This window comes from Stegodyphus dumicola, chromosome X2 (assembly GCF_044657685.1).
Source record: "Stegodyphus dumicola isolate Sdum_Otavi_A_Nest chromosome X2, ASM4465768v1".
Classification (NCBI taxonomy): Eukaryota; Metazoa; Arthropoda; class Arachnida; order Araneae; family Eresidae; genus Stegodyphus; species Stegodyphus dumicola.
Genome location: NC_140781.1, coordinates 178740759 through 178754020, shown reverse-complemented (window position 1 = coordinate 178754020; position 13262 = coordinate 178740759). Strand labels below are relative to the sequence as shown.

At 33.1% G+C, this 13262-nt stretch overlaps 1 protein-coding gene across 2 annotated transcripts in view; it reads left to right on the top strand.

Moving 5' to 3' along the window:
• LOC118180854 (uncharacterized) overlaps positions 1–13262 on the top strand; it is a 117736-nt gene that overhangs the window by 90513 nt on the left and 13961 nt on the right. For both annotated transcript variants that reach the window (XM_085809612.1, XM_085809613.1), the window contains exons 11-13: positions 2192–2360; positions 4894–5064; positions 10159–11441. In XM_085809612.1, coding sequence (XP_085665738.1) covers positions 2192–2360; positions 4894–5064; positions 10159–11441 — 1623 coding nt within the window. The remainder of the gene's footprint in view (positions 1–2191; positions 2361–4893; positions 5065–10158; positions 11442–13262) is intronic.

Sequence of the window (13262 nt, the reverse complement as noted above, 5' to 3'; positions counted from 1 at the left end):
ATAACTTGTGTAATGTAACATGGAATGCTTAAAAAAGTGTATCTCTGCTTGCAGAGTGAAGCTGCAGGTGTAAGTTTATTTAACTTTGACGTAATTGGCGAGATATCGCCAAGTTCACTTTAGTTTTAGAGACAAATTTTTGTCCCAAATTTGGCAATGGATTGCAAAAAGTCACCAATCTTGGTGACATTTCTGACCTGTTCTCTGTTATTGTAGTTGGTACTATGATTGAATAGCTAATTGATCCCAGAGTACTGAGAGATCATTCTGCATGTTTATGCAGTTGAGGCTATTTATATTGTCTTGTATTTAATGTTCTTAGCTATTTGAAGTAATAACTACTGATTGTCCTATGTCATACTGCGAAGAGCTGGGAAGTTTTTCTTTTGAGAAAATAAATTTTATCAAGCTCTCGTTAGTTCTGTGTGTATTCGATGCATTACAAAAACATAACCCATGAGACAATTATTGGTATCAGGAGTGAATTCCGGTGACAAGAGTGATCGAGGAATATCTGCAATCCAAAAAGAAATAAAAAGGTACCTTCAAGTCCATAAAAGAAAAGATGGAAGCATGTCAAAAAACACTGATGCATGAGAACTGAAAAGAGAAATTACTGCCATAATAGAAAACAAGTTTGAAACTAGGAAAGGCAGAATAGACACAGTTGGAGAAATTGAATAGTTTCTGCTGCTGTCCACAATATAGTTGACAGTTTAAAGAATATCAATACACAAATGATCACAGTTCTGATGCCTTTAAATTCTTTGAGGATAGTGGTTTTTTGCAACTTGTTTTTGTTGCCAAATTTGTCAAAAAATCAACAAATGTCCCGTAGTGGCAACACTTTGGTGCAGTACCGTGTAACTGTAACCAAATCTACCTTCCAGTAATTTCAAGAAATGGAAGGTACTAGAGATTTATTTGCAGCAGGGAGAAAATATATGAGATCGGAGAGAGCATAAATTCTTAGTTTTTAGTTCAGAGCTGACTTGAGAGTATTGAGATCTGCAAGAGAGCATCGCCTTAGATATACTTTACATTACTTTGTGTTTAAACATTTTTAGTAGTTTGAAGCATAACTGCTGATTGTTCTCTGACAATGAAAAGAGCTGTACGTGTGCTTTTGTGTAAAGTTCCAGAACTGTAAAGCGTTTCTTTGGAGAAAATAAAGTTTATCAAGCTATCATAGTTTGTGTGCATTCAATTTGTTATGAACCGAATTATATCCTTTAAATCAGAAGTGATGAACTAGAGGAATGGCAGCTGCTGCTGTTTTGCCTGCAAATTCTTTGTGTGTGACTGCTGTAGGTGTAATAAAATTTATTGTCTGTATTTAACTTAACTTCCCCCCCTTTTGTTTTACTTTGATTTCCTTGATTATCCAAAAGCCTTGCGACAGTGGTGTATATTAGCCTTTGAATGAAATCTGTCGACATAGATTGAATATATTTGAAAATTTTGCATCAAAATATTAAAACTCCCTGTGAGTTTTAGAAACATACTTGTAGAAATTCTGATATAATTTCAATAATGAACCTGACAAAATGTGCACATATTTCTATTAATGTGTATGAGTGTACCTTTTAGAGCATTCTGTTTGCATGTGTTGGCTATTATTACAAGAAATCTATTTTCTGGGTTTTGCTATTGTTTTAGCTAATAATCTTATCATTTAGATTTTGTAATATCTGGCAAATATTTATATATTTAAAAATAGAAACAAAATTTCCATGCGTAATCTTTTACCATTATGTATGAAGCATCATCTGACATGATTTGGTATGCAAAGGTGTGTGACTGTAACATTTGTATGATCTGTTGTATGTTTAAACATTTATTTAAAATTTATTTAGGCAAAAAAATTTTCAAGTGTTTGTTTATTTTTTGAACTCTTGCCACTCAAAGCTTTATTATATTCCTTAGAAAGAACAGTGCTTACTCAGATCTCCTGAGTACTCACCACTTAGCAGTAATATCCATGTTGGGAAATTTAGAAAATACGATAATAGCTTTATTGGGTTTTATTAAGCATTTCGAATCGATTTGTTGTGAGACCTATCTTTTAGATTTCCATTTAATTGGTAAATGTCATATCCAAATAAATTCAAGAAAATTTGCCTGTATGCTTATTCTGCTTTTTATTATTAAGTGTGATTCTGTTACACTCATGTAATTTATATGTTTTTAGACCAATGTTTATCCAACTGCTCAAAGAAGGAAGATGAGGAATTTTGAGGGTTTTAAACGTATAGCTGTTGTTGTTGTCCCAACTGAAGAAGAATACAAAAGGCGCTGTGATAAGAGAGATCGCGAAGAGGGCAAAGAAGTGCCTGACCAGGCTGTTTTGGAAATGAAAGGTATCATATAATAAGAGAGTAGAGAGGAATTCCACTTTTCCCCCTTTATTCTAGATATATATATCAAATTTTAAATTATATCCTAAAGTAAAATCTTTTGTTAATAATTTGCACTTAAAATAATTTACCAGTTGTGAAATTTAGTTCCTGTAATGAGCTCTTGAAAAAATGTGTAGAATAACACTTGATCAAAGTACTCCTTAGGTAATACAGTAGAAATTCTGAGATTCGGCCTCCTGCGGACTTCACTGATTCCGGATCTGGGATTTTTCCATATATTAGATCATCAGTTTAAATCTAGTAAGATGATAAAATTAAAAGTATGAAGTTGTGATTTACGAAGTAATGAGGCATTTATGATCTAAATGGTGTCAAAATTTACACAAAAAAAGGTTAAAATTTATATTGAACATTTCTTTCAATGTAAGTTGTTTAAGTTGATTCGTTTTTTGTGCTAATACTTTCTCTTTAATTCTGTATACAGACTAATTTCTTTAGTTACGTTGTTGAACTCTTGTAATTGCTGTGTCAAGAATTCCAATTAACTTGTCAATCAAAATTTTTTTCATTTTCAGTAACTTCTCTGTCACCTTCTTCACTATCGGTAGCGATATTTTAGAGATGTAGAGCCATGCTACAGATTTCGCAATTCATTAATTGATTGATGATTAAGGAGCATTGTCATCACAGTGAAAACTACATTTATAACATCTTCATTTATTACCACTTATCTGCATTTTTTTTTTATATATACAAAATCTGTTAATTAGAAATTTTCATCTTGATTTGCGATATCCGAAAATGCTTAAAATTTGTGGCTATCATCATAAAATTTAGCTATCATTCGCTATACATATTTCGCTGTGTATCATGATATTGGCAACTACAGACAAGTTCCGCTAAATTTTATCTTGCTTCTATTGCGCACTGAGACTATTAAGCCTGAACTGTAGTTATATACTCATGTCTTTTTCTTGCATATGCTTATCTTAGTCTTGAATAAATTCCCACATTATCGTATGTCTGATGCAGTCTCTGCAAGTCCTACATTCTGCTACCAAGCGCCTCCCTTTGTTTTCCTTAAATTCTGCCACTCGGTGCGGCCATACAAGCGCTGGGTCTGGGTTTATATGAATAAGAAATTGGTTATTCTTTAATTTTAATAGCACTAAAATATAATCTTTTGGCTTATGAGTATCATTAACAAAATCTATTTTTAGCAAATGGGAAGAAATTTATATTAAATGTTTCGTCGTGAACATTTATAATGATCGCCAAGCGTAATGTGAGCATGAAAGGTTACCATACTCTTTATTATTCAGTTATTAACCAAAAAAATTTTAGGCTTCACTACATGAATTATTACTCAACTTGTCATGTTGATAAACATGCGGTGATAAAAGCAAAATAAAATTAATAATGATTTCAGGTTGGCATCAGGGATATAAAGTATTAGTAGGTATAAAATCAACGATGTTATCTATGTAGCCGGTTTTAGTTTGAGATCCATACCAAGCAGCTACAAAGCCAAATTTATGCTAAAATGATTGTTTCTTCAATAGCGAGGTATTTTATTTAGTGCTGAAGTGAAATTAAGGATCTGCCTCTCTATGTTTTATTATGTGGGGAGATCAAATGTGCATTCAATAAAGCATACAAAATAAATAAATGAAAAAGTTGATGCCTTTGAGTTCTGGATTTTAGATCATTCTGGATCTCGGACTTTGTACTTTATTACATTCACTTAGAGAGTATTGTCATTTTTGAAGCTGGTTGCTAACTAATTTTCTGGGGTGCTACTGAAAAACCTATATTAAAAGTATCAATTCTGTTTTAAAAATGGTATCGCACTAGTTTATTGCTGGGAACAGAAATTACCAAGAGTTAAATTGGATGAATAATGGGTAATATATATATATTTTTTTTTTGTCTTAAAATTCCTTGTATGTAGAGTTCTGTAATCATAAGAGATGCAGACTGTGCCAAAATGTTTCTGATGTCCAGTTCTTCAGCATTTTTCATATAATCTGTAATTTGTTAACTCAGTCTTGCATTTAATTGTTTATTTGACTCTATTGTATTCATTCTGTTAATAATTAATACTCACCATTGTTTCTTTGGAATACCTGCTTCTGGGCTATCTTCACGTACATTTTTTAACTTCTTTTTCTTCTCTCACACTATACACCTTCATTTTTTTCCACTAGGTCTTAACATCTTTTTTTATGTTGATTTAGTGTTTTAAATTTCAGCCTCCCCTTTTTATGAAATGCATATGCACGTCTCAGTATGTTAGTAGCACCTGGGTCAGAGCTCGAAATTAAATGCACTTATTTGGATATCAACATTAGTTTGATATTTTTTCATGGCTTATAATATTAGATCACCATTCCAAAAATTAAATTTAATCCGATATTAATATTTCAGTTTTAAGTTGATATTCACTTTTTTTAAAGTAGTTTTCTTTTTAGCTCTTAAAAGGTGTAAATTTCTATACAGTTTGCACTGTTACTAATGATATTTTATTTTTTAGCAAATTTTAAGTTGCCAGAGGTTTCTGATATTTTCGATGATGTTATTTATACTGAGCTGCCAAAAGAAGAAGCAGAAAAACTTGTTCATGTGTATAATGAGGAGGGTAGAGCAGCAGTAGGACCACCAAGAAAACAACAATTCAGACCAAACCAGGAGCCTTCAGGGTTTGGTATGTGTAACATTTTCTTAAAAATGTATTTGTGTATTATTTTGCATACCTGTTCTTTGTGCAGTGGCACTTTTTTGGGGAGGTGGCAGATTTCCTGGAAAAAAAAAAAAAAAACTAATTGGTTAAACTGTCCACTAGGGAATAAAATGTTGTGAAACTCGTTTTGTATTAGGGACCTTTTTTTTCACAGTGGCAAATAATGTCAGCACACCTCAAGTAATAAATTGTTAACTTGTGGGTTTTTTTTTAATTTCACAAAAGAATGTTAAGATATTTAATGTGTCAGTTGCGTATTTTCAGTGTTCAAAGAATTAATTTGCACTATGTGATAATTCTTGAAGCAATATGGCAAACATTCAAACAAATAACTTTTAACCATATTTTGAAGAAAATAATAATCACTGAAATCAGTAATATGTAAAATACTGAAATGCACACAAAAATGAAGGCAAATTGTGCAAATGCGTTTCACAATGTATAAGCGGATGAGTGCGAGCATGGGCCAATTATTTGTGAACAGCGCTGAATTGGCAACTTTCAGAAATTGTACATGTACATAACTCATTAATAATGTGATGCCGTTATTCCAAGGAAACGTTAAATATATAAGAACTACGAAAAACACAATGCGTTCAGCATAATATAGTTAATTTCAGTTACAAAAAGTGTCATCATACCCAGTTAACAGGCTAAGGAAGTGTAATTAGAAGATGAGAAAAATTTTAAAAAACCACAAATGTATCTTCTTTTCTATATGCAGACTTGGGTGACACTGATTACTCAAAATATTAACTTCGATCCAGCCATGAGGAAAAAAGTATTTGATTTTAATGGCCTTGGTACTTTATACCTGGCACTTTCTCACCAGATTTGGCAACAAATATTAGTTGATAAAACAATCGCCTGCATGGCAATATCTTGCCAGTTTAGTGAGATAGCCATTTACTTCAATGTTAAATATATTTTATCTTATTTTTCGGGCAGAGCTTCTCATTTATGTATGTACAAAATTCATATACTTTCTTAAAGATGTTACAAATAGGCCATGTGTGCAGGGCCTAATCAGTCAGAAGTTCAAAGCATACACTGTAAAATTAATTGTTGCTGTTTTTGGTAGGTTGAATTTTTATGTTCTTTTCAGTGGAAATTTTACTTAAATTTCCAAACCAGTTACTTTGAGGGTCTTAAAAAAAACTAAACATGGCTAAAATATATGAACTGGTTTGTGTTGAGCTGCCATTTACTATAAATAAAAAAGGTTCAGAGTAACCCATAAATCCTTTTTCATTCAATCTTTCTGTGCGTACAGAAGGAAAGTTTTAGGTGTGTCCAAAACGGACACACTGTGCCGCAAAGGATTAAATCCCGATTGATGTGAGTGTATTGAATAATAATCTATATCTCCATGGTGTTATTACAAATATTTGCACGTTTTCTTCTTATTGTCTAAGGAAGAACACTTCTTTCTACTGAATTTCTTCTTAGTGTCTAAGGATGAATTTTTTGTTCTGCAATCACAACTTCAGTGCCTTAAACTTTTTGTATCATTAAGAATTACAAATCTTGTATACTACAAAAAAATTTTACATTGACATTTCCTGCAACAGTTCCAATGGATTCCTTGCTTTCCGTGCTCCCAAAGTTGGGGTAGTTGGTCAAGCCTTTTTTGTGAGCATCCTGCATTTTGGTGTTCCCCCCTAATTTCATTGAAATGTCCAGGTGGTGGTCGGTATATATTTATCACAGTCTTTGGAGTAGATTCAACCATACTATACTTCATTTATTGAAAATGCAAGACTAGATACAGAAACAGCTTTCTCTTTGGCTAATTAGTACAGTCCAACCTCGCAGGATACTAGTCTCTCCTTACGCAGAATCTTTTTATTTCCAGTGTTGAATATGTTGATCAAATACTGAGCAGTAGGCTGAAGTAAACTTTTCATACATTAACCTTTTTGCAACAAGCACTCGGTCATCTAACCGCTGTCACACAGTGGCACGCTTACAGGATGCACTGTCCTATGAAAACAAACAATTAGTGCTTCTAGGCTTTGGAAGTGATGGTTCCAATTTTTAGTGCATTTTGGGAGGCATTTGGATAGTTATCAGAATTAATTTTTAAGCATCATATTTTCCTTAGAAATTCTACAAATAAATAAATTGTAGAACAATAAAATTATTTACTTTCATAAGAGAATATGAGTATGTAAGAAGAATGTGCACACAATCAGATATTTTATTTCACACAACAGATTAACAAAAATAAGAATTAGTAAAAATCTTTCATAAAAAAACCATCATGAAAATGATTAAACGGAAAAAAATATTTCAAGTATATGATACTTTTTCAAACATTTGTATACAAAGTCCTTCATTGCACAGCTTACAAGAAAATAATGTCTGCTGCTCTTCTCTGGTGTTTAGTGCCGTTTATGTGAGCAAACTGCATATCACGTGCCATTTCCCCCCCCCCCACTTTTATTTAAGCAGGAGAGTGATAAAGGAAGAGTAGTGATCTAGTTAACTTTTTCTGGCCCTTCTTAGTTTTCAAACATTTATTTCACAATTTTCATTTTAAATTCAAAGAATGATGTCTTTAGTCCTTCCTCCCCCCCCCCCTTTTTTTTTTTTTTTTTTTGTAAAGAGCATCGATCAGCCATAAAAAGCAAAGTTTGTTGTACCACTTTGATTTTAGAAATGGTGTATTGTATGTAATTGTGCATCACCTATGCCAGTGCCTCCCATGTGTCAGTCTCAGAAAATGAGTCATTTTTCTTGCATGTATATTCTTCTGTTAAGTACTGTTTTGTTTTGCCATTTTCAGTACAAAATAGTAGTTCACTAAATGATGCACATATTATTCATCTCTCTCTCGGATAGGTGAATGAATGAAACCTCTGAAACCATAGAACGTGTACCCTCAAATTGCCAAATGCTAAAGTATTTAGAAGCATGTAAAACACATGCATATGTTTATATCAGCTGAAGCAGTTCTGTTTTGTTACATACATACTCATTCCTGCAATTCCATCTTTCACTCTGAAACAAAATACCAAAAATAGAATATTGCAGTGGTATGAAGATGGGCTCTCCAGTTTCTATTAATTCCACTGTAACATACATAGAGCTACATCTTGGGCCAACAAAAAATACTAATTGATGTTCTATATAAAAATTTCTATATGGTGCAGCTGTTCTTTGTGTCATTTTAAATGGCGATTCATATATGACACACCTGGCTGAGAGAACGTTTACAGTCAATGCATGCACATTTTCAAATAAATATGAAATTAGATTTAAAATATAATATTGTGCTAATATTTTAAATATTTTTGCCAAAAATTGATTAAAAACCTTTGAAACCTGATTTAACCGTGTCTTTTGTTTGGAAATTTTTAAGTTTGTTTATGGAGAAACAAAGAATACTGACTCTCAGTTGTCCTAGGTTATCGGTGAACCCGGTGTGGGCACACCTAGAGTTCGCTGTTTGATTTTAGGCAAGATTTCAAGGTAAAAATTTAAAACTAATATAGAATAAGGAAATTAGCATACAGGCAAAAAAATAACATAGAAATTTCTTTTCAAACAATTCCTTTTACACTCTAAAAAAAATCTGGAAGATTTCTTTGAAAAATGAGGGTCTTAAAAATCTAAACATGGCTAAAATATATGGACTGGTTTGTGTTGAGCTGCCATAATAAATAAAGAAGGTTCAGAGTAACCTATAAATCCTTTTTCATTTGATTTTTCTGTGCGTACGGAAGAAAATTTTTAGGTGTGTCCATACCGGACACACTGTGCCGAAAAGGGTTAAGAGTGGGGAAAGAAAAGGAAAACAGAAAGTGGGATTTCAGAACAGAAATAGAATACTATTGCTCACGTTCCAAATTATACCAGATTAAATTATTTTTTTTTTTTTTTTTTTTTTTTTTTTTTTTTTTTAGAGATATATATCTAAGTAGAAAATTTCAAACTTTCCCTACTTTACCTATCACACATTTTTTCCTATTCATCTATCATGCTTTGCTGTGAAATGTAGATTTTGAATTTCTCTAAGCAAATTCTATGTGAAAGTACTATTACTTTGTCCTAACAAAAAATTGCTCTAAATACTTTATATTAACCCTCTGACTGCTCAATTTGTAGAAAAAATCGCTTCCAAAGTTGCGTTTTTCCCCCCCTTCCATATTTTAAAGCTATATATATTGGAGAATTGAAAAATGCACTTTTTCTTTCTACAAAATATGGCTAATATATATGGACTGTTCTGTGTTGAGTTGCCATCTACTATAAATAAAGAAGGTTCAGAGTAATCTATAAATCCTTTTTCATTCAATTTTTCTGTGCGTACAGAAGGAAATTTTTAGGTGTGTCCAGACCAGACACACTGTGCCGCAGGGGGTTAAATTACTAGCATGTTGGATGTATCACACATGCAACCCCCTCTCCCCCCCCAATTTTTTTTCTTAATATGGTCTATGTGTTTGTAGGGACGAAGTATGGGTATTTGATAGGTGTTATTTAGAAAATATGTAGAGTGGCATAAGTATATATCTTGCTGCTCAACTTACTTTTCGGATTCACTTATACATCAGTTATATAAGGCTATAATATGAATGCCGTAAACTCAAGTATTCATTCTTACCATGTAAACTATATGTACTAAATATTAAATGAATAGTTTCAAATACATTCAGTATACTTTATTTTGTGAAATTTTGTAAATGGTATTCATGCCATCCATGTTATGCATCATTTACATTTTAAAAAATGTATTTGCATTAAAATATAGATCACTTGAAAATATAGTGCTTATATTTTGATCTTTTTTAACTGTTGTGTTAGTAAATATATTAATGTATGCTTTAGATGGAAATGAGTTGTATGTCGTTATTTTCTGTATTTTGTATGAACAAATAAAAAAAAAATCTGCATAGTAACTGAACTTCTTCTTAATTACATCCAAAGAAGGGTTTTGATTGCAGTAAATGTAAACTTATTTCATTGAAAGTATAATGTAACTTTCTATTGTATTTTGAAGAAATCTCTGTGATTGAATCTATTCTAAATTTAATTCATTTCCTCTTTTTTTAGGGAATAATAGAGGTTTTGACACTGGACGTGGAAATTTTGTTTCTAATCGCAACACATCAAGTCCAGGCCGAGGTGGTGGCTATCCTAACCGGGGTAATTTTGAAAGTTCGAGAGGTGGTCATGATGGCGGACGAGGCAGTTTTGGAGGTCGTGGTGGCTATGGCGGAAATCGAGGATATGATGGTGGCCGTGGTGGCTACAATAGTGGTTCTGGAGGGTATGACGGTGGGCGGGGTGGATATGATGGCAGTCGTGGTGGGTATGACGGTGGGCGGGGTGGATATGATGGCAGTCGTGGTGGGTATGATGGTGGGAGAGGAGGTTATGGTAGCAATCGAGGAGGATATGATGGTGGCCGTGGTGCATTTGACACCAATCGAGGTGGTTATGATGGTGGGAGAGGGGGATTTGATGCTAATCGAGGAGGTTATGATGTTGGCCGGGGAGGATTTGATAGAAAAAGAGGTTTTGATGAGGGTCCAGGGCGCTTTGATAGGTTGCAGCCTGGTCATGGAAATGGAAATCGCAGTTTTGGGGGAAATTCTCCTGGAGGTTATGGTGGAGGAAGTCAAAGTCATTATGGGGGTGGTTATGGTGCTTCAAGTAATTACAGTGAAAGCTCTACTGGCTTTGGTAATGGTTCGAATACTTATAGTTCTCGGGGAGCACCTAGAGGGAGAGGGGAATTCAGACCCATGCGGGGAGCTGCAGCTCAGAGTAATTATGGTGGTAGAGATTTTAATTATGGTAATGATAGTTCATCTGGGCAGTTTTCTGAAAGTAGCTTTAACAAAGAACCTGCCCTGGGTGCATATGATAAAGGAGGTTCACCTGGTACCCGAGGCCAGCGGGGTTTTCGAGGAGCTCCTTCACGTGGTGGCAGTGTTGGTGCTAGAGGAAATACTGCTAGCTCTAGAGGCTATGCCAGTGGAGGTAACATATCATCACGTGGAGGTTATGGTGGTGATTATGGAAGAGAACCACCCAGTGCATATGGTAGTGGGTATGGTAGTTATGGAGATTACAATGAAAAACCCCAACCTGGCCCTGGCTTTAGAGGTGGCAGTGAAAGTTTTCCTCGAAGAGATGCAGGTTCATATGGGTCTACACCTCAAGCTGGTTTTAAGAAAGAGCCAGGTCAAGGAGTTGAAAGCGGTGGTTTTGATGGTTCCAGTAGAAATGTGCGTGGTACTACGCGACCAAGTGGAAGGACAGGTACAAGATGGTCTGCAGAAACTCCACAAACTTACCCTCAAAGAACACCTGCTGTCTCTCAAGATTCGGTAATAATTTTTTTATTTAACATGTTCTTGTGTTTAGACTAGTATTTTGTAAGATTAATAAAATATGAAGAGAGGTAGAACCTTCACATTTTTCTTGGTTGTCAGTTGAGACTATATAATAAGTTCCAGATAAAAACTTACTAGTGTATTAACACTAGATACTGTAATTTTTAGCTCTAGTAGTAAAACTGATTTTTTTTAAAAACAGAACATTGGAATCCGAAAAAGAATCCCATACATAAACTGTTGCCAAAAAAGTTAATACAAAAATACGCAAAACAAATGTTTACAGTTATTAAAGTATTTGTGAGTTATTTTTAAATTATTTACATTTTATGGCATTACATTTCTTCACTTACCAGTAATGAACATTATGTTAGAATACATGTTACATGTTGGGTATAAAGTAATGGTGCCTATTCTCAAGATAATAACAAAGTTAATATATAAATATAAAATGTAAATTTTCAAAACGAATTTTACCAGTTCTGGATTGTCTTAAATCTGATTTGATTTTGGATTGAGTTTCATTTCTTCTAGTTTTAATCTCAAGCAGTGTAGGTGCATTCTTTACAAAAATTGGAATTGTGGATTTCTCTTGTTTAGAAATTTCCTGTGGTACAAGATGTATATTTCTCTATCTGTACATTTATGTCTTTCTTGTTTATCCAAGTAAAAAATGTTTTGGACGATTGAATAATGGAATATAGCCTTCATATGGGGGTTTGAATTGCTTACAAGCTGTGCCATTGCGAAGAAAAACATGAGAGCTTGATCCTAAACTTTTCTGTACAAATAATTTAGGGATGCTTTTCTGTTGAGTTTCCTTCTGGATCAGTTCCATATACTTTTGTAGTTTATGTATAAAAGTTCCAGGTGGTATATAATTTATTCTGCTTCTCTGGGATGTTTAATATTTTCTCAGTGTACCTTCTTGACTATTATATAGTTGGTATTGTCATGGATTGCTGTTTCTAAGCCTAAGGAAACTGCTGGTAATGTACACTGCACCCCCCCAAAAAAAAGCAAGTTCTATATCTCCCATTCTACTGGGCCTTTTAACAAAATTGAAATTGCATTTTTCATGTCTTGAAAGTGCAACTATATAATATATATTAGATTTATATATAGCATTATTCTAACAGGTAATTTGGCACAAAATCGACTTTTCTTTTTTATTTCCATTCTATGACACACAAATTATCGCTAGATATATTTGTAATTTTTGGGGAGAAATTTAAAAATTTATTTTGGCATTTTTAAATTTTTTTCCCCAGTTTGCATGAAGAATAATTCACTTGGCAAGCTTCTTAATTTATGGCATATTTTTATGTTGTGCATGAGCGGAAAAAAAGTTGCATTGTTCCTGCTTTCAACAAAAAGGCCAAATTTGAAATCGACCTAGTATATAAATTCATGTATATCTTCAGAAATTTTAATAAATTAATTTATTAAAATTATTTAAAAATACAGATTTTTAAAATAAATCATTAAAAATGGGTGAATTTATTTGGAATAAACCTAAATTTCAAAATCAGGAAGAAAGAATCAAGTAAGTTAGTTTAATAATAAAAGAGGTATCATTAATACATATGTACCAAATTCAGTTAACATGGGGAAGCTAATTTTTACAAAACTTGCCAGTTTGGCATAATTTAGTCATAGAATTGAAATGTTAAAGAAAATTGGCATGTCATTTCAGAAAATGTCCAATTTTGTATCAGAATACCAGAAGTTGCATTTTTGAGACATGAAAAACTCAATTTGAATTTAGTCAAACAACCCAGTAGAATAAAACTGTACCCCCTTTTTTTTTGTTCA